At 44.8% G+C, this 22,580-nt stretch overlaps 1 protein-coding gene across 1 annotated transcript in view; it reads right to left on the minus strand.

The window, feature by feature from the left end:
* Window positions 1-550: 550 nt before the first annotated feature.
* LOC115093884 (proton channel OTOP1-like) overlaps window positions 551-22,580 on the minus strand; it is a 148,331-nt gene continuing 126,301 nt past the window's right edge. The window contains exons 5-6 of the mRNA XM_029606280.1: window positions 18,746-19,656; window positions 551-763 (exon numbers count right to left, since the gene is read on the minus strand). Coding sequence (XP_029462140.1) covers window positions 593-763; window positions 18,746-19,656 — 1,082 coding nt within the window. The 3' untranslated portion in view covers window positions 551-592. The remainder of the gene's footprint in view (window positions 764-18,745; window positions 19,657-22,580) is intronic.

Here is a 22,580-nt window from a genome sequence, read left to right on the forward strand (position 1 = left end):
ATTGTAATTGAGAGAACTTAAGAAAGTAAAAGGATTTTTGCTGTATAATAGTTGTTGGCCTCAAACCTAAATTCAAACATGCACTTGAGCAGAATTTAACCAGCTAAAATATAGACTTTTATTTTACGTATCTAAAGATTTTATTTACTACTATGCTTTAGTGTTAATGTACATTAATGCTGTCAATAGTTAGCACACTTTAATGTGTTGAGCCATATTAGTCTACATTACCATTAATAAAGCCGTAACACAGCTTAACTTAAAAATATTTAAAATTACTGTAGGTTAGTGTAATTTGCGTTAACTAATGCATCTGCATTAGCACAGCTTTTTATGTAAAAAATTAACTACACCTTCAAGACATAGTAAATAATTTGCATTAAAGGTAGCATTACTACAGACACAGTGGATGCAAAAATCCACTTTTAACGCACAATGTACTAAAGGCTTTGCTGCTAATGCATGCATTAAAATTCACTAATTAACCTGTGTTAATTCACAATTTAACACACATTATTACATAGGTGATATTAATGCCTAGGCAGGCCCTACTAGCTAAGTGGCATTAAGCACAAATATCTTTATATATTGTTTAGAATTTACAATAGATTTCAAAGATTGAGAAAGCTGAATGCATTCGATAAAAAACAGAAAAAGGCATTGCAATATCAATTAAAATAATCCAAGGTATAAACCCAAACACTATTTCTTCGAGTCCATTGTCATATTGTGGGCGACATCCAAATGCTGGTGGAATCCAAAGCTGCAGAAAAAAAAGAAAACGTAAGAAGCACAGAATTAGTTATTAAAGCATTGAAGCTATTGAAGTATTGAAGTTATTAAAGCCTAGAAATGGTATAAAAAATCATGTACATTGATTTTTGTAGATAAGATAAAATGAAGAAAAATGTATTGTACATTCCAATGAAAATGCCTGCCTGGTTTAATATACAGTGAGATAATAAACCTGGGGGGAGGTGAATAAATCTGTATACAATTTTTATTATATATTCACCATCCTTAATAGTTAAAGCCTCAAACTTGAAAATGTCTTGTTCTTTTAAATGGCAAAAAAGCTTGATGTAACCAAATACAATTATATGTAACATGGTATGACCTTCTTATTGTGAGACGCTAACTTCGCTCTTAATCTTGAATGTGAGAGTCTGAGGGAGATCACATCTCTTGATATAATCATTGGTCAGAAGTGATCATACACTATTCCTTTTTTTGTAATCATTTTTACTTGCATGCAAATAAAATCACTTATCTTTCAGTGAGAATTTATCTTCTTAGCACACTGCCTGCCTGACACTGCTTCCTTGTTTGAGAATAGTGTCCACCATGATTGTCAGTCTCAGCATACTTTATTGGTTTAAAATACAAGTAGCTTTCCAGCATTTACATCTTGTCAGGGAGGCCCCCACTGCCTTCATCTTGAATTTGTTCAGTTCTAACTTAAGTTTTAGGTTACTATAGGAGTAGGAATGTGTCTAATTAGGGTCCTTTAAATATATTAGTGTATTCACTATATATCTGGTAGTGGCCTACAAGGGAATGATCAAACTCTCAATAAGGTGTGGGGAATTCGTGAAGTGAAGTTAAAAGGCTGAATTTTTATTTTGTGTGTGTGTGTGTGTGTGTGAAAGTGGCACCTGCCTATAAATTAAAGGATGAGCTAGGGGTGGGTGAGAGAGGGGTGGGAGGGTTGGGAAACACAAACACACTTACATTTTTATTAGCTGCTTTACTGACTATTTAAAAAAACAAACACTATTTAAAAAACAAACACTAACTTGTTTATTAGCTGCCTTACTATTTAAAAAATACAAACACTAACTTCTGTTTATAAGCTGTCTTACTGACTATTTAAAAACCAAACACACAAACACATTAATTATATACCCCAATAGTTAACTTCTCACCAATACATTTAAAAAATGTCCCAAGCAGAATTACTGATTCCTTTCAGCCACCAGCAAGGTGATCCTCTCCTCTCAGTGTTCCCAGAGGCCTGGTTCTGATACAGGGGCCTTGGCCAGAACCCAAGCCTAATGCTGGGGCCTCAGCCTAACTCCAGGGCCCAGCATGAAGACTGGGTCCTGATGCCTAAGCCTCTACCTAGACCAGAGGCCCAGCCCAGGCCTACGCCCAGGCCCAATGCCGGGACCTAGTCCAGAAGCTGGCTCCCAATACCTGTGGCTGTGCCTCTGCCTAGGCTCAAGCACAAGCCCAGGCTCTGGCCTTGGTACATCATCCTCTTCTTGAAAATGATTGTATTCATTGGGGATGTACCGGAGTTAATTAACTCAGGTATTGGTATTGGTATTGGGCACCAAAATGGTGACCCCCGTTGAAGAGAGAAGTGCAGGTGTTCATTAATTCCAGAGCATCTTCAGCAGATGCCATCATTTTAAGGAAGAATTCAGAAGAGGACAACACACCAAGGCCTGGGCTCCAATCTCTGGACTCAGGCCTCTGGATCTGGCCTCTGGAAAAGGCCCTGGCATCAGGCTGGGGCCAGAGCCTTGACATAGCCTGAGGCTCAGATGTCAGGACACAACCTCCGATCTGTGTCCGATCGGAGGCCCTAGCATTGGGACCCTGCCAGACCTAGCCTCCAGGCCGGGACCTAGCATCAGGCCTGGGTTTGTGCTGACACTGTAGCATTGGGATCCATCCTCCAGACCAGTCCCCAGTGTTGGATCAATGCCCAGGCCTTGATCTAAGCCAAGGTCCCAGCTTCGAGACCCAGCCTCTGAACTGAGCCCTGGCATCAGGCTTGGGCTCGAGCCAAAGACCCAACATCTAGACCCAACCTCCAGACCAGGCCTCTGCCTAGGCTTAGGGTCAGACATCAGGACCAGACCTTCAAGCCTGGGCCTTGTATAGAGCCTTGGCCATGGCTGGGATGACCTACTGCAACCTAAGCCTACACAAGGCTCAGGCTTCAGCCTGGGCCTAAGCCTCAACGTCAGATTCCATCCACCTCCCAGACCAGGTAAGTGGGGGCTGGAGAGGATCTTGTCCCCAGTATTTGTTTGGGTGAAAGGAATGGGTGTTGGCAATGGGAAGCCTCAGAAGGCCCCCCCCCCCCCCTTTTTGTTTTTTTATGTTTATTTCTTTTTTTAAACTAAATAAACAAAATAAACATTAAACAAAATAAAATTTGTGGGGGAACCCCCAAAAAACAAAAAAACAAATTTTTACATCTTTCCACCCCTATTTTTGAATATGCAGAAGTATGCCTGTAAGTGAAAACTGCTCCCCAACCTTACCCCCAAGGCAAATCTCTGCTCAGTCTTGGTTAAGTTCTGTGTATATATCACACAGGCACATGAGTTTAGGCAGGTAATTTTATAGCAGCCCATTTCCATGGGAAATGTCCCATTTTACCCCTCTAAATGCCTTTGAAAAATACTCTCTGTATGTTCAAATCAAATTTAAATAATGTCCTTCCCCCTACTAGAAAGTAAGGATGTACAAAAAATGCAACTTTAATTTATAAATATTCTGCAAAGTTTATAGGAGAGAGTATTGAAAATGTAGCATAAAGGGAATTTATTTGCCCTTCTTTGCTTGTTTCCTCAAACATTTTCTCATAAAATTATATGATGAAAGAAATTTTGAAAATATCCATTTTTTGCAAATTTTTTGATGCGTGGGCCAGCTGCGCGGCCACACAGCCAACTCCACTTACTGGCACAGCCGGTCCCTTGGCAGTGATTCCCTAGCATCGCTCCCAGTGCGTCTCCCCCACTCGGGGCTCCAACGCTATTAGACCTATGCGCGGGCGGGCTTCCGGGCGGGCTTCCAGGCGTTCGCTCCGCCTCTTAAAGGGACCTGGGACCAGGAAGTGCCCCAGCCCCAGGAAGTGACATCAGGACCGGCGTCCTATTTAGGTTTGGACCCCGGCAGTCTGCTTTGTCTTGAACAGGTCTTCTCCTTGTGAGCAGCTGTCTGCAGAGCCTACACCTGAGTTCCTGCCTTGTGCCCCTGCCCTGCTTCCTGCCTCCGTGTTCCTGTACCAGTTTGTCTGCCTCTGTGTTCCTGCCCTGCTTCTCTTCTCCTGCCTGCTTGTCTTGGTCCAGACCTCGGAACGCCCCTGGATTCTGCCTGCCTGCCGCCTGTCCCTGACCTTGGAACGCCTCTGGATTCTGCCTGCCTGCCGCCTGTCCCTGACCTCGGAATGCCCCTTAATTCTGCCTGCTTGCCTCCTGCCTCTGACCTCGGTATGTTCTGGAACTCTACCTGCTTAGTACCTGGCCAACCTCTTCTTTTTCTGATGTTCTGAGATCTTCTTCTTCATCAGGAACCCCACCTAAGTCTTGCCTGTCCCGGCACCCAAGGGCACAACCTGCGGGGAATGAGGGTGGGTACGGGTGAAGGCCCAGCTCAGATTCCTGTTCCAACCAGTTCCACCTACAGACAGCAGGGACCTGCGGGACATCCCGGCAAGTAGTGCTAACCTCGCCTCAGCTAAGGCTCCACACCTCAGCTGGCAACAGCCAACATTTTTCTTTATTAGCCTTAGTAAATCAGACCCAAATCTAGGTATTGACTTATTTTTCCTTATCCTGGAAAATATTCTCACAAATCTCTATGAAAAGGAGGGAATGAGCCATCAAAGGGGAGATTTCTATTATTGCTAATTATTCCAGCAGCAGTAGAAACTATGAGGAGCATTGGATCATTCTCATATTGCATGATTATTTGGCTAAGTAAGTCAGACTTGGATGGGTGACCATCAGGAAATACCAGACAGCCAGCTGGTGAGAGAAACCAATAATCCATAACCCAGCAGTATAAGCTGCATATGCTAAAGATAATAAGAGCCACATGTTCACAGTAGGATTGTTTGAGATCTACTTAGATGTAAAATATATTGCTTTATTATCAGGTCCATGCTCTTGATTGGACAATAAGCTTCTCATTATTTTGCTGAATAATTAGCTCATCGAATCACATTTCTGCACTTTCTAGGTCCTCCTTTTTCCTTATAGGAAAGGAGAAGAAAAAGGATTTTATCCTTTTAGTTTACGCACACATTTCCTTGTACTCCCACCAGCACTTTTGTTGTTTAAGCTTTGCCAATTGGCATATGATGCATTTGGTAAAGCTGGCTCCTAAGCTTTCCAGAGTATATCTCTGCCTACAGCGGCAAAAAACAATCACCTAAAAAGAGAGTCATGTATAAAGAAATTGCCTTTCCTGAAACACTGTCTGAGCTTCTCTTTCCATTTTTCCTTCAAGACAAGCTTTTTACTCCCAATTGGTCTATACATATGTAGACATGACATTAATTTACCCAGTAATTAAACATCACACATATATCAAGCTAATTCATTTTAATGTACAGGAACATGGTTTTTAAACATGCACAAAAATAGTTTACTGCACATTAAACTTGTGTGGTGCACACTAATGCGGGCAACATTTTCCCAATCCTGAAAGAAGAGGGAAGCCCAGGAATAGAATGCAGCACCACCAAAGGTTTTAACCTCAACCATTCAACTAAGCAACTCCCCAACTAACGGGCAGATATAGTAAAAATTGCAGGAGAGCGGGCGAGCGCCCGCTCTTCTGTGCGCACAATTCAGTAACTTAATTTATTTAAATTAGGGCCCGCAGTAAAAAGAGGCGCTAGGGACACTAGCGCGTCCCTAGCGCCTCTTTTTTGACAGGAGCGGCGGCTGTCAGTGAGTTTGACAGCCGACGCTCAATTTTGCCGGCATCGCTTCTCAAACCCGCTGACAGCCACGGGTTCGAAAACTGGACACCGGCAAAATTGAGTGTCCGGTTTTCAACCCGCGAGCCGCGGGCCCATTTAAAATTTTTTTTTTATTTTTAACCTTTTTTTAAATTTTGGGACCTCCGACTTAATATCGCCATGATATTAAATCAGAGGGTGCACAGAAAAGCAGTTTTTACTGCTTTTCTGTGCACTTCCCTGGCGCCGGCAGAAATTATCGCTTACCTTTGGGTAGGCGCTAATTTCTTAAAGTAAAATGTGCGGCTTGTCTGCACATTTTACTTACTGTATCGCACGGGAATGACTAACAGGGCCATCAACATGCATTTGCATGTTGCGGGAGCTATTAGTCTCGGGGGGGGGGGGGGGTTGGACGCGCATTTTCGACGCGCTATTACCCCTTACTGAATAATGGGTAAAGCTAGCACATCAAAAACGCGCATCCAAATGCCGGTTAACAGTGCTCCACTAGAGCGCACTGTACTGTATCGGCCTGTTTGTATCCCAGTTTTTAAGAGTCTATTCACTAGAGATGTGCATTCATTTAAAACAAATGGCCTATCACGACATTATATTCATTTGATTTGTTTGCCCCCAAAAACATATGAGCAAGTCCTACAGATAAAACATGTGTCATTTGTTTCTTTTGTTTATGTTTCCCCATTCAAAAGTGCTGGCTGCATTAAAAAGATAGACTCTGAAGCTGGGCAGGTAATATGGGAGTTTCCACAGCAACCAGCCCTCATGCCTATGACTCATGTGTGAGGTCAGAGGAGAACCAGGATCTGTTGTCAAGGAAATCATATTGACAAAGCAAGGGAATATATCAGAGGGAAGCATTTTTCTAAATCAGTGAATCACTGAACTTTTCATCCTTTTTATTATAATCTGTGAGCTAGGGCTCACTAATGTTGCTATTACAGATGGTAATACAATATAGAAATAGAACTGTATTTCTTTATTCTCTTATATTCTAATTTCTGGCAAAGAAATCTCTAGCTGTAGAAGGCCGAGCTGCAAAACCCAGCCAGCATATGCACCTGGGGATGGTAGTAGTAGTATGCAAGACAGAGGACACTAGTCTTTGAAAAGGGGACAAGTGTTCCTCATCTCCTTCTACCAATCAGGTGGCAGGCTGGCAGCAGCAGTCCCCAACTATAGCAAAGAAGCAACAGCCCGCAATGGAGGAAATGGGGTGGTGTTTGGTGGCACTGTCACGGGGAAAGAGGCAGGCAGCATCCAAAGTGGTGACAAAGACTATCAGTCAGATGATCGCTTTAGACGATCAGCCCCTGAAGTCTTTGAGAATGTAGGTCTTAGGTGTTTGCTGAAGCTTCTAGTGCCAAACTATACTGTGCCCTTCAGGACCACTTTCAGCAGAAAGGTCTTCCCCAATTTGTACAAACATTGTTGTAGCCAGATGCAGGCACTGCTGGTGAAGGCACAGGGGAGAAACGTGCATTTCACAAGTGACATATGGACATCCACAAATGCCTCACAATCCTTCCTCTCTCCGATGGCACACTGATGGGACCTGGCTGTGGTAGGGGCAGGCAGCAGTTCCATAGATCCAGAGGAACAGGACGCATGTGTGCTTTGCTGAACACTCACCTAGTGGACGGTTCCCATATGTCTGCCAATATTTTAGCAGCAATTTGAGAAATACTGGAGGGCTGGCAGCTGGATCAGAGAGCCAGAACTCTCAATGCAGGTTTCTTTACCACCAACAATGGCTCTAATATGGTCAAGGCACTATCCAATGGTGGATATCAAGGTATATGATGCTTCGCTCACACCCTGTACCTAACAGTAGAGGTGGCCCTGGGGCTGGGGTCCAGTGATCCAGAGCATGCATATCTGACCAGCTTACTAGAGAAGTGTAGAAAAATAGCTGGTCACTTCCACTGACAGGTGAACTTCTCCATGAAAAGCAGGAGGAATTAGGGGTGCCTCACAAGCATCTCATCATAATTCAACCTACATGATGCTGCAGAGACTAGTGGAGCAGCAAACACCCCTGCATGATCTGTCTCAAGAAATGGAGATAGGTGTGCAGGCTCCCCTAGGGCATCATGGCTAGTCAGTCATGAAATAGCTTGTGAAAATCCTGAAGCCCTCTAAGGATGCCACAGTTGAGCTGAGAGCTACAAGTGCCACCTTGTGAGTTGTCATCCCAATAGTGAACATCCTGTTAGAAAGGTTGGAGGGCTTTCAACAGAGGTGAAGTGATGCACTGTTTGGTGTCTTTGGAAAAATAGGTGACAGAGAAACTAGGACCTCTGACCAGAAACCCCCACATACATGCCTGCTACATTATATGATCCATGTATGAAAGGAAAACTTGCACTGGAGGCTAACAATCTGACACATATGAAGGTCATGCTGACAGAGTAGGTCTGTCAGCTAGCATGTCAGTGGATGAGTCAGAGGAGGGATGTAGCATAGGAGGTAACACCATCACTGACCTGGTCAAACATTAGTGCAAGTCAGAGCAGCACCCCTTCATCACCATCTAGCACACCCTCCACTGGAAAACAAAAATAATCCTCACTTCTGTCCCAGGGAATCGCTAAAGCAGCTGGGAAGAAAGATTCACGTTCAATACCACCAAAGGAGATGGCAGCTCAAATCTTAGTGACACACTATCTCATTGAGACCATCGAGGACATGGAGACAGATGTGCTGGCATATTGGTCTCACAAGTCTAAGATCTGACCAGACCTAGCGAGAGTTGCTCAGCGCTATCTTGTCCGCCAAGTCACTCCAGAAAAATAGTGTTTTCCATGACAGGAGACATCATAAGCCCTCATCACTCCAGGCTGTCACTACACTTGATGGAGAAGATAGTGGTCCTTAAAATTGATCTGCCTTTGCTTGACTATCCAGATTTGCCATGTGAGTGGCAAGATGAATGAATGGAATATGAAGGTCCTATAGCTGCTGGCTGTGCTGCCTTTCTGCATGCCATGCCTCAATATCAGCAATGGGGCCTACATCTAGCGTCCAACATCATCCAGTGACTGTGATTAACTAAATCAAACTAAATTAACCAACTAAAACAAAGCTTAAGACAGAAAGAGAGCCAATGGCGTAAAGCCCCGTGTGCCAGCACTTTGGCCTCCTACAAATTCACCCTACATCAATACAAGGCCTCCACAATGAGATCCAAAAGGGACTTCTATGCGTCCAAGATCCATGACCTGGTCTTCGACGCTAAAGCACTATTTGCCTATGTATCTAATCTCACGCAAATCAACCCCCCGGAGATTCCCTGTAACTTGGCACAATCTAAAGCAGAAGAACTCGCTCACTATTTCCAAACCAAAATCATCAACCTTCTGAATCAGCTGCCCTCCAGCACCTCATCCCCCTCGACTCCACAGCATCCCTCCTTCAAAAACATTTGTTTTGAAGCATTTGAACCCATTTCCACCTCTGAGATACAAGTCGTTCTAAGGAGAATGAAACTTTCCTCTCATCCTGCAGATCATATTCCCACCAAACATCTCTTGACAATTCCTGACTCCATTTGCAAATCACTGGAGAACATCATAAACTGCTCTCTATCCCAAGGATCCTACCCAGATGACCTCAAATTGGCCTCCCTCAAACCTCTCCTTAAGAAACCAAATTTGGACCCTAAAGACCCCAACAATTTCTGCCCGATCGCCAACCTTCTCTTCATAGCTAATTATGGAGAAATTAGTGAATACTCAAATTTCAGATTACATTGAAGACAACAAATTCCTATTCCCTTCTCAATATGGGTTCCGCAAAGCATTGAGCACGGAATCCCTCCTCATTTCCCTAACTGACTACCTTATCATGGGTCTCGACAAAGGTCAATCCTTCTTATTGATCCTACTGGACCTCTCGGCTGCTTTCGACACGGTCAACCACTCCATCCTTTTAAACCTGTTGGCTTCCATAGGCACTACTGGCACCGCACTCACATGGTTTAAAACTTTTCTCAGCAATAGAGGCTACAAGGTTAAGGTCCAGAATAAAGAATCATCATGCTATGACTCACCCGTAGGAGTCCCACAGGGTTCCTCCTTGTCTTCGACACTCTTTAACATCTACCTTTTACCGCTTTGCCAGCTTCTCACCAACCTCAATCTAAAACATTTCCTCTACGCGGATGATATTCAGATCTTGATCCCCATTAAAGATACCTACTCGAAAACACTTGATCACTGGGAAAACTGCTTCCAAGAAATCAAACACCTCCTCTCCAGTCTAAACCTAGTATTAAACTCCTCCAAGACTGAACTCCTGCTCATCTCTCCTGAGAACAGCTGCATCACCACTAGGGATGTGAATCGTTTTTTGACGATTTAAAATATCGTCCGATATATTTTAAATCGTCAAAAATCGTTAGGGCCACGATACAATACCAATTCCCCCGATTTATCGTTAAAAAATCGTAAATCGGGGGAAGGGGGAGGGCAGGAAAACCGGCACACTAAAACCCCCTAAAACCCACCCCCGACCCTTTAAATTAAATCCCCCACCCTCCCGAACCCCCCCAAATGCTTTAAATTACCTGGGATCCAGTGGTGGTCCAGAACGGCGGCGGTCCGGAACGGCCCCCTCAATTGAATCCTTTTGTCTTCAGCCGGCGCCATTTTGCAAAATGGCCGCCGCAAAATGGCGGCGGCCATAGACAAAAACGATTCGACGCAGGAGGTCGTTCCGGACCCCCGCTGGACTTTTGGCAAGTCTTGTGGGGGTCAGGAGGCCCCCCCAAGCTGGCCAAAAGTTTCTGGGAGTCCAGCGGGGTTCAGGAAGCGATTTCTTGCCGCGAATCGTTTTCCGTACGGAAAATGGCGCCGGCAGGAGATCGACTGCAGGAGGTCGTTCAGCGGGGGTTCCGGACCGCCGCTGAACGACCTGCAGTCGATCTGCCGGCGCCATTTTCCGTACGGAAAACGATTCGCGGCAAGAAATCACTTCCTGAACCCCGCTGGACTCCCAGAAACTTTTGGCCAGCTTGGGGGGGCCTCCTGACCCCCACAAGACTTGCCAAAAGTCCAGCGGGGGTCCAGAACGACCTCCTGCGTCGAATCGTTTTTGTCTATGGCCGCCGCCATTTTGCGGCGGCCATTTTGCAAAATGGCGCCGGCTGAAGACAAAAGGATTCAATTGAGGGGGCCGTTCTGGACCGCCGCCGTTCTGGACCACCAGGTAATTTAAAGCATTTGGGGGGGGTTCGGGAGGGTGGGGGATTTAATTTAAAGGGTCGGGGGTGGGTTTTAGGGGGTTGGCTCATGATTTTAACGAATTTTCACGATATTTTTAAAACCCAAACGGCAACAATACGATTCCCTCCCCCTCCCAGCCGAAATCGATCGTTAAGACGATCGAGGACACGATTCACATCTCTAATCACCACTACTCATCCTACCATTCCACCAACCACACAAGTGAGAGACTTAGGAGTGATTATTGACAATCGCATGAACTTGAAAGCTACCATCAACAGAACTACCAAAGACTGTTTCCACAAACTCCAAGTGCTGAAAAGGATAAGACCTCTCTTCCACACTCAAGATTTCAGAACAATTCTTCAAGCAATTATCTTCTCAAAGATAGATTATTGTAATTCAATCTTCCTAGGTCTCCCTTCCTCTTACACCAAACCGCTTCAGATGGTACAAAATATGGCAGCATGAATACTAACAAACACCAGGAGGAGAGACCACATCACTCCAATCCTAAAAAACCTACATTGGTTGCCAATACACTTCAGAATCATCTACAAGTCCATTTCCATTATATACAAAATCATCCACCAACATGCTCCAATTGACCTACAAATCCCCCTCCGAGTACATAACTCCTCAAGACCGACAAGAGACACATACAGAGGATCACTCCAGATACCTCCCACCAAAACCACCAGACATATTACTTTAAGGGATCGGGCCCTCTCTACAGCCGGTCCCCCTTTATGGAACTCCATCCCCCCCGATCTGAGACAGGAGACCTGCCTCCCAACCTTCAGGAAAAGACTTAAGACTTGGCTGTTTAAGCAAGCATTCCCGGACCCTAATTAATCTCTCACTATATCAACATATCTCGCTCGGTCATCCTAGTTTCAGAAATGTATAATTATCTTTACTGATGTTATCCTCTCCTTTTATTTCTCTCTTCGCCCAGTTCAATCTTCCTTTGTTATTTGTAACTGCTTTTCTCCGCACTTTAGTTACAGTTGAAGTAATTGTGCACCCCTGTTCAACTGTAAACCAGCATGATGTGATTGTATCATGAATGCCGGTATATAAAAAAACCTAAATAAATAAATAAATCCATCTGCCTGCTCTGTCTGCAACACCATTAATTGGAACACACTGCTGTCCAGGCTCGAGATGCCAGATCGAGTGCTGGCAAGCTTTGCAGTGCTGAGTCCTTTTGTGTCCCCAACACCACCAGTTGGGCCACACTACAACCACCACAATGCTATTGCCTTCAAGGTCCAAAAAGCCAAATCAAGTGCCAGAAAACATCATTGCTGAGTCCTGCTGAATGTTGTGTCCCCAACACCGTCAGTTGGGCCACACTTCAACCACCACACTGCTTCTCCTGTCCAGGCCTGAGATGCAAGATCAAGGGCTGGAAGAGATACAATGCTGTGTCCTCCTGTGTCCCCAATAGTGCCAGTTGGGGCACAGTATAACAACTATGCTGCTGCTGCCTCCATGGCCTGAAAACCCATTCCAAGGGCCACAACAAAGCAATGTTGAGTCCTGCTGGGTCTATAAAATCATCACAGGGGCCAACATACCCTGATATGCCTGCCTTGCCCTTACCAAAATCACAGGGACCAACTGTTGCACAGGAGGAGGACCCTTGGGCTGAAGTGGGGTTGATGCTACCCATAGGAAGGATCCTACAGGTCCCCACAGTTGGCTGGCAAGCGGAATGGGCTGACTGACGGAGGCCGGCTGGAGCTTTGCCAATACCAGCCCTCATTCCTCGTGGGTTGAGCCTTTGGGTACCGGGGCCGGCTGGAGTTAGGTGTGCCTCTGTATGTAGTAATTGGTGAAGATGGAGAGGTCAGCCCAGAGGCAGCAACAGCAGAACTGAAGAGTCTGTACTGGACGAGGCAGAGTCCCGGAGACCCAGGCACCAATTGGAACCCAAGTCTGGCAGGGGGCGCCCGAGCAAGAACAGGCTGAAGCCTGAAAGGCCAAGTCCAGGGCGTTGACAGTGGAGGTGTCGTAGAAAAGGCTGAAGTCAGGGCAGGCAACAATCAAGGCGTGGTGGCAAGGCAAGGCTGAGGTCTGGACTAGGAGATGATCAGTAGCATGGTCAGGCAAAGCAGAGTTCGGGTCCAGGAGAAGATCAATAGCATAGTTGGGCAAAGCAGAGGTCAGGTCCAGGAGAAGATCAATAGTGTAGTTGGGCAAAGCAGTGGTCGAGTCCAGGAGAAGATCAATAGCGTAGTCGGGCAAAGCAGTGGTCAAGTCCAGGAGAAGATCATTCCGTAAGGAAAGCTGGGTAGCAGGAACGCAGGAATGAAGAAGACAAACCAGGACAGGAACTCGAAGGGAACAGGAACAAGGAATATGAAGGAATCACAAGGAGGCAGCAAAGTACACAACCAGTGTGGGGACCTGTTACAAAGGCGACTAACTGGAGCTGAGCCCGGCCTTATATACCAGAGCTTCAGTGATGTCATCATCCGGGGCCGTGGCCAAGTTCCTGCCATGGGCCCTTTAAAAGAGACAGTGATGTGCACGTGCACGCCTAGGGAGGGGCACGGCGCTGGATGGCTGCGTCTCCCCGCGGGCCACGCGGAGAGGCCTGCCGCAGAACACAGGCACTCGTCGTAGCATCAGGGGCACCAGGGGTGGCTCGAGGACGGAGCCGGTGGCCTACTGCCGCAAGGCAAATGGAGCTAGATGCTGGATTAGGTAGCAGAGGGTAAGAGGGTCTGGCAGTGGACCTGCTGCAGCCGGCACACGCAACACCAACATGCACTGACTCTCTTCACCTGCATGAAGACATGGCCCCATCCACCAAACTGTGTCCTGTCACTCCTTGCTGCCTCCTGACATGTCACCATCCACAAACTGGTGCCTGACACAGCTTATTTCCTCCTGACACATTCCCAAGGAAAACACTGGGACCTGACACTAGAGAGGTCTGACAGGCATTCAGTAGCAGCCTTTTACTTCCTTCCTACCACATGAACAACATAGGGGTCTAGCATGCAGAGGTACTCTGCATGCTCAAGCCACCTCAGAGGCAATCCTATTCCCAAATTCCATCTCTGAGTTATGACTGCTGAGTACCTCTGCCTCTATTCCCCAAATGCAAGCGAGTAGGCATGCCTCCACTGTGATCCTCTGCCTCCTGTTCCCCTTCAAACACCTCTAAGAGATGCATGACTCCACTGAGTTCCTCTGCCTCTATTCCCCCAAATGAAACCATTTAGGTGTGACTCCCCTGAGTTCCTCTGCCTCCTTTCCCCCAACATCCACCTCCAAGACAGGCAAGACTCAACTGAATTCTTCTGCCTCCTGTTAAGAAACTCTACCTCAGAGGCATGAGTTGGCTGAGTTCCTCTGCCTTCTTTTAAGATACACCTCCTCAAAGGCATGACTCTGCTGAGATCCTCTGCCTTCTTTTAAAAAATCATACTTCTGAGGCATGACTCCGTTGAGTACCTCTGCCTCTTTTTAACAAACTCAGCCTCCTAGGCATGACTCTGCTGAGATCCTCTGACTCTTTTCCCCAAATGCCATCACTGAAGCTTGACTCCTCTGACTTCCCCTGGCTGCTCCACCCCAAACACTTGTCGAGGAGAAGCAGACAAGGGAAGACAGGGGAGTCATACCTCAGTGAGGGTGCAAACAACATCCCTAAGGCCTGATTCCACTGACGTTCCCTTGCCTGCTTTGCCTCAAGAACTGTTTGGAGACATGCCTTAGTGGTATTATTTGGCAAATACCACCCCTAAGGCCTGATTCCACTGACCTACCCTCATTGCTTCATCTCTAGTTATTGAGGTGAAGCGGGCAGGGGAGGTCAGTGGAATCAGGCCGCAGGGGTGCTGCTTAGAACCTCTGACTCCTTTTTTCAAACGCTACCTCAGATGCATGACTCTGCTGGGTTCCTCTGCCTCCTTTTAACAAACACTATCTCAGAGGCATGACTCTGCTAAGTTTCTCTGCCTCCTTTTAAGAAATGCTACCCCAGAGGCATCACTCTGCTGATATCCTCTGTCTCTTTTTAACAAATGCAATCTCTGAGGTATGACTTCACTGAGCTCCTCTGCCTTCTTTCCCCAGATGTCAACACTGAGGCGTGACTCCACTGACTTCCCCTGCCTGCTTCAACCCAAACAGTTGTAGAGGGAGAGCAGGCAGGAGAGGTCAGAGGAATCAGGCCTCAGTGTATGTGTGGTTAAACTTAGTTTGGAGTCTAGTATGATACCTAGGTTACGTACTTCTTTCACAATATTAATGGTACAGTTGTCATGCTCAATATGGGTGAGAATGTCATTGAATGGATGGGTGCCTAGGATGAGAATTTCTATCTTTGATAAATTTAAACAATTTATTGTGTGTTAACCATCTCTTTACTGTTGATAAGCATAATTCCAGAAATTATTCCAGAAATTAATAATAATGAGGCCTGTCACTTACAGCTACGGCATTCCATGTTCCAATCATTAATATTGAGGCTTGTCACTTACAGCAGCTACCACTTGCCATGTTCCAATCCTTGGCAATGAGGCCTGTCATTTACTGCTACAACATGCCATGTTCTAACCATCAATAATGAGGTCTGTCACTTACAGCTACGGCATGCCATTTCTAAATATTACCAATGAGGCCTGTCATTTAAAAACTATGGCATGTCATTTTACAACCTTTAACACTGAAGCCTGTCACTTACAGCAGCTATGGCATGCCATGTTCCAACTATTATAAATGAGGCCTGTCACTTACAGCAACTACAGCATGCCATGTTCCAGCCCTTGCCAATGAGGCCTGTCACTTACAGCTATGGCATGCCATGTTCTAAATATAACCAGTGGAGTCTGTCATTTTCAGCTATGGCATACCATGTTCCAGCCATAGAAAAAGATACACTTCAGAAAGGAAACCTATGCTCGAAATTGGGGAATTGTTAGTGATGAGTATTAATTTAACAAAAATGTGTTCAATGGAACAACTGAGACTATTTGCAGTTTGCTCCAAATATAATGAATTGAAAATGTCCTCTTATTAACGTACCCCCAAATTCTCAGTTTTGTTTTCATTAAAAAGTTTTGAAACGGGCCTTCCCAAGGCCCTCCAACCTTCTTTGCACCCTTCCCCCAAGATATCCTCAGAGGCCATGTCTTCCCAGCTGAGCTGAGCCTGGCCAAGTCATGGCCTACCCTGGCTCCCCTCCACCTGTTAAAACCCTAACCTAGAGCCCAGGCCTACCCAATTGGGCCTTCCAAGTCCCTTCCCATCCAACCCTTGAAACATTATCCAGGGATGGAGACCTCCATCCCTGGCCTCCACTCATCCCCTTGCTGCAGGTTCCGAATTAAAAGTCTAAAAATGGCAGGAGTAAGTCCACTGCCTCTGCCCCATTACCTGGATTTTTAAAAATGATGCTAGCAGCTCTGACAACAATTTCAAAGTGATATCACTTCAGCACCATCTCAGGTGCAGATGGCGCAATTATGTTGCAAAACCATAATCATATGACCAAACAATATAATAGTTCTGGTTGCATCTGAGACTGTACCAAAGTATCAACAATTTGGTGCCAGCATCAGGGCTGCTGGTGCCATTTCTAAATATCGGGTGGCAAGACCCCCAACAATGGGGTATTTGGGTGTCAGGAAGGAAGGTACCCCAGCTTCAGTCCAAGATTACAGTGGAGTGAGAAGGCCCACAGAGGCCTCAGATGGGTCCAGGGAAGCCAATCCTAGTAGGAACAAGCTCTAGACTAGGTTTAGGATGGGGAAAGGGGGGAGGGGGGGGGGGGGGGTCAGAAGATACTGGCTGGGCCTGGCTCAGCTCAGCCAGGAAGGCTTTGGTCCTGGGGATATTTTGGAGGTTGGAGGGGTATTAAAATACCTCGGGGAGGTTAGGTTAATACTTATTTTAGTTCACAAAAGAAACCATCCAAAAATTGCATTAAAAAATGAAAAAAATGAACTAAATTGAAAAGTTTTGTTTGCATATCCCTGAGAATTGTCCAGTGAAGTGAAAATACACCTGCAGCTGATTGATAAATTTCACTTTGAAAGTAGATTTTTACTACAATTAAGAATATCTATTTTATGGTTGTAGCAGCAGAGTAAGTGATATAAGAAAGCCCTCCCCACTATGGGAAGTCAAGGACTTTGCAGTACGACTGTTATGCTTACTGTGAGCAAAAATTGGATGCTTCTAACTCTAGCAAAGAGCCTCATCAAAATTATAATTTGATTTATCTTAAAGCTTAGTTTTCAAACATAGCCCTATGTATACCTGATTTCATGATTATTGATATGTAGCACTATACCATATTCTAGAAGTGGCTATCTCTAGTCCTCCAGAGCCAATACAGGCCTGGTTTTCAGGATATCCACAATGAACATACATGAGATTGATTTGCATAGAATGGATGCAGTGCATGCTAATTCTATCTCTTGCACGTTCATTGTGGATATCCTGAAAAACAAACCTGTTTATGGCTCTTGAGGACTGGAGTTGGCCACCCCTGCCCTGTTTCTTTCTAATGCATAATAAAGTGATACACTGAGGGGCGGATTTTCAGAGCCCTGCTCGCGTAAATCCGCCCAAAACCGGGCGGATTTACGCGAGCAGGGCCCTGCGCGCCGGGAAGCCTATTTTACATAGGCCTCCCGGCGCGCGCAGAGCCCCGGGACTCGCGTACGTCCCGGGGTTCTCGGAGGGGGGCGTGTCGGGGGGCGGGGCCGGAGCGCGCGGCGTTGCGGGGGCGTGTCGGCAGCGTTTTGGGGGCGGGTACGGGGCGTGGCCGCGCCCTCCGTACCCGCCCCCAGGTCGCGGCCCGGCGCGCAGCAGGCCCGCTGGCGCGCGGGGATTTACGTCTCCCTCCGGGAGGCGTAAATCCCCCGACAAAGGTAAGGGGGGGGTGTAGACAGGGCCGGGTGGGTGGGTTAGGTAGGGGAAGGGAGGGTAAGGTGAGGGGAGAGCAAAGGAAAGTTCCCTCCGAGGCCGCTCCGATTTCGGAGCGGCCTTGGAGGGAACGGGGGGAGGCAGCGCGGCTCGGCGCGCGCAGGCTATACAAAATCGATAGCCTTGCGCGCGCCGATCCAGGATTTTAGTGGATACGCGCGCCTCCGCGCGTATCTACTAAAATCCAGCGTACTTTTGCTTGAGTCTGATGCGCAAGCAAAAGTAGGCTGTTCGCGCGCCTCTTAAAATCTACCCCTGAATGAAGAACGCGGTTTCAGAAATCATGCATACTGATTACTAAAAATAAGCCTCCAGTTTCCAGAAGTTCTGGACACCATCCATGAGGCCTTTTTTCTAAAGATTTGTTCTCATTTTGTGTATATGGAAAAAATGCTCAGTAAACAGGTTCCTATATCAGATCATTTGTTCTGGACAGGACACTATGTTCCGCATGTCAAGTGGAAATTTTTGCTTAAATTATAAAACATAAGGAAAGTCCTACATTCAAAAGATGCAACATCAAACTTTAAAGTGTCCACATTAAAGAAAACATATATCTGCATACAGGTACAAATAAATTAGTTAACTATTTTGACTGCTTTACAGGGCAAGAATTCTATGATATTAAACAGGATTACTGATAAAATGTCAAAATCCTTTATAGAATGAATGTAGTAGAAAATTCTTACATTTCCTTAATTTCCCTTTCCTTTGAATAAGCCTTTTGAAATTTTGCAGTTTTAGTCCACAGAATGAGAAACATGCTTAGAGCCTAATTCATAATAATAGTCATATTTTGCTTAGTATTTTGATCAATGCTTTTAAAATATCTTACCGAAATATTGCACAGGAACAAAAATGCTGCTATATTCTTCAGAACAATCCTTTTTAAGCTCATTCTCCTTGAACTCGTAGCATGGCTTGGCACAGTGGCAGCTGGTAGTCCAACTGGATCGTATCCTTGATCGCACTTATCGTCATTACACTCATTCCCATTTGCAACTGCAGGGAGCTCTTCATTTGAGTCAGGTTTATGGCACATATCATCATACGGAGACACAAGCGACAGGGTGCTCTCGCTAGAAATGGTGAAGATCTCATCAACAGTTCTTCCATCGCCCTTTACTGCTTCTTCTTTGAGATACACAAACTCAGTTACAAACAGGTTCTGAATGCTTTTCTCAATGATAATTAGTATAGAATATGGCAAATTGTACCAGGTGTATACTGGGTGTGCATTTGCACCGACAATGGCCAAGATGGATCCCAAAGACATAAGCCAAGATCCACATGCAGAGCCGACCAATAGTGATGTGTCTAGTTTAATGGCTGGGCTTTTTGCCTCATCTTCCTGGAATTTGCTTTCTTTCCGATATAGGAAAAGACCGACAAATTCAGCCGCACACATTAGTGTCAGTATTGTGATCCCATATAAATAATACATGATGAGGACTGATTCACTCTTGCTTTTCGAACTTCCAATCTGAATGAAATACACAATGACGACGGCAACCGTGACTGCCAACACACTCAGTCCCAGCACTGTGCCAGTCAATATACCCTGGAAATGAAATGATTTTTTCTGTGCATGGTGTTTTTCTTTGCTCCCAATATTCTTCCATAAGACATAGAGCATTGTAGATGCTAATATGTGATACTCCAAGTTGAATGGATACAGATAGTATATTCCTTTAGAAAGTATCGAGCAAGCATTCATAGAACAATTGCACGTAGGTGAACTGTCTTCTAAAAATTATAAAAAAGAAAGAAAGAAAAGAAAACCACTGTCAGAATCTGTGCTTGGGTGACAATATCTTACTGTTTTTTTAAGGTGAAAAACAGCAAACAAGCAGTAAGAGATCAATTTCTAAATGTATCTAAAGTATAAAGAATGCTCACTATTAGACATTGTATGTAAACAACAAGTACCTACAGGTATGGTCTCTGATACAAGAACAGCCTCATATCCCATTATCAATTGACAGAACTGTGAAGTAAAGCCAGCTTTCTTTACCTTGAGTTATGCGACTGAAATGACTCTCTTTCTAGTAAGAGGTGCTGTGGAACACCCATTATGAAACTAATGAGGTAAGCAGGAAATTAAAATTCCCTTTTTTTTGTGCCAAAATCTGAAGTGCATTTTTTTTTCATCTGCTAGAAATTAATGGCTCTCCCTTCTCTCTCACATTCACTTGCACCCTGCTCTTTATGAAAATACTATATCCTCAGTTATGCTTACAGTCATGCTTTTAACTCCCAAATTGATTTTAAACTGCTTTTATTTGTTAATATTTTCAAAGTAGCTACCTGTAGCATCCCTTATTTTTGAGAGCTAAAATTACTTTAAAAATAATGCTAAAGGGGTACTTTTGAGCTCCTACAGGATGGCAGTGTAGAAAGAAGGCTCTCGGGAACATCCCCATAGTTCAGATTTTTTTTTATTGTTGTTGGATTCTTTTTGCACAAGACCCTTGGGGATCATGTCTATAAGCAAAACTTGAAAGACTGAGGCAACTTTTACGGCTGGCTCCGGTGTTAAAAGGCCAAAAGATGACCATCCTTTTCTGGTGGTTTCAAAAACCCAGGGCTGATGGCAACTCCTCTGCCTCAAATTTTGAGCAGCTCTGGGAAATCAAATCTATGATCTTTGTCAACATCACTGCAATTCAGGAGATTAAGGTTGAAGTTTCTTTTATCTCAAATCCAGGCATTTCAAATGCATCTAAATGAGCTGGAAATATACATGGGCCAGTTATTGGAACCTTGCAGTGTTGGCGAACTCCAGGCCTCGAGTGCCACAAACAGGACCGGTTTTCAGGATATCCACAATAGGGATGTGCATTCGTCCAGGACGAATTAGGCAATTTCAACAAAATTGCTTAATTCGTCCTGGATTGGGGAGCCCGAAATCCGAAGGAATTTTTCCTGAAATTTTGGGAAAAATTTGTTTCGGGTTTACTGCGCACTAACTGGAAAAATTGTTAGTGAGCACTAACGGGACTTAGAGCGCACTAATGGGGAGTTATTGCACACTAACCCGAAATTCGGGTCTCCCCCGAATTTAAAGGCCCAAACCGCGGGAAATTGAAGCACATCCCTAATCCACAATGAATATGCATGAGATAGATTTGCATACAATGAAGACAGTGCATGCAAATCTTTCTAATGTAAATTCATTGTAGATATCCTGAAAACCTGGCCTGTTTGTGGCATTCAAGAACTGGAGTTTGCCATAAGAACATAAGAACATGCCATACTGGGCCAGACCAAGGATCCATCAAGCTCAACATTCTGTTTCCAACAGTGGCCAATCCAGGCTATAAGTACCTGGCAAGTACCCAAAAACTTGCCAGGTACTTGCAGTGGCTATTTTCTAAGTCAACTTGATTAATAGCAAGTAATGGACGTCTCCTTCAAGAACTTATCCAAACCTTTTTTAAACACAGCTACACTAACTGCACTAACCACATCCCCTGGCAACAAATTCCAGAGCTTAATTGTGCATTGAGTGAAAAAGAACTTTCTCAGATTAGTTTTAAATGAGCTACATGCTAACTTCATGGAGTACCCCCTAGTCCTTCTATTATCCAAAAGAGTAAATAATGGATTCACATTTACCCGTTCTAGACCTCTCATGATTTTAAAAACCTCTATCATATCCCCCTCAGCCATCTCTTCTCCAGGCTGAACAGTCCTAACCTCTTTAGTCTTTCCTCATAGGGGAGCTGTTTCATCCCCTTTATCATTTTGGTCGCCCTTTTCTGTACCTTCTTCATTCCAACTATATATTTTTTGAGATGAGGTGACCAGAATTGTACCATGGAGAGATACAGAGGCATTATGACATTTTCTGTTTTATTCATCATTCCCTTTCTAATAATTCCTAACATTCTGTTTGCTTTTTGGACTGTTGAATATCTGGCAAACCACAATTACAAGAACAATCTGAGGATTTCAAGATTCCCTAAAGGACTTGAAGGTAACAACCCCTTGGACATTTTGGAGAAGGTACTCACGCAATTGTTACATATCTGTTTGTCCAAACTGTTTGAAATCGAATGTTTTCATTGCATTCCCTCCTTCCTGCTGCTCCCCAGGCCATTTGTCATAAAAACCTTGAGATATCCACAAGTTGCTGAAATTCTATCTAAAGAACAGCGAACACCGCAGATTATGTGGGAAGGTAAAAAGATTTTAATTTTGGCAGATCTTGCTAAAGCCATGGCGGATAGACAGAAACTCTTTTTGGCTCTGTGCCCATGTTTACATGCATTGGGGACTGAATTTGGCTTATTTTTTCCCACTGATATGAAGAACACCCTTTAGAACAGTACTCAACAATTTTTGGATCCTAAGGACTTGGAGAAGTTTTTGGCTGAATGCGAGGCCTAAGTATCATTATTAAGTAACTCTGTGTACTTAAGCGGTGAACATTCATGCCTTGATTTTTCTTCTGGGAATATGCTTACTTAATTTTGAACTAGTCATGTTGGTACTTCTTTTCCTGTTTTTGGATGCAATATTGATTAATTTCTGCTGATGGTGTTGGCCATTGTGTCAGGAGATGTTATCCCAACCTGTACTTCTTTGATTTTTGTGGCCACAGGGACTTGGAGTTTGCTCTTTTTATTTTTGGTCTTTTCCTTTTGGCAGAGCCGATTTTCTTTGGC

Source organism: Rhinatrema bivittatum, chromosome 1 (genome assembly GCF_901001135.1).
Source record: "Rhinatrema bivittatum chromosome 1, aRhiBiv1.1, whole genome shotgun sequence".
In the NCBI taxonomy this organism is placed as follows: domain Eukaryota; kingdom Metazoa; phylum Chordata; class Amphibia; order Gymnophiona; family Rhinatrematidae; genus Rhinatrema; species Rhinatrema bivittatum.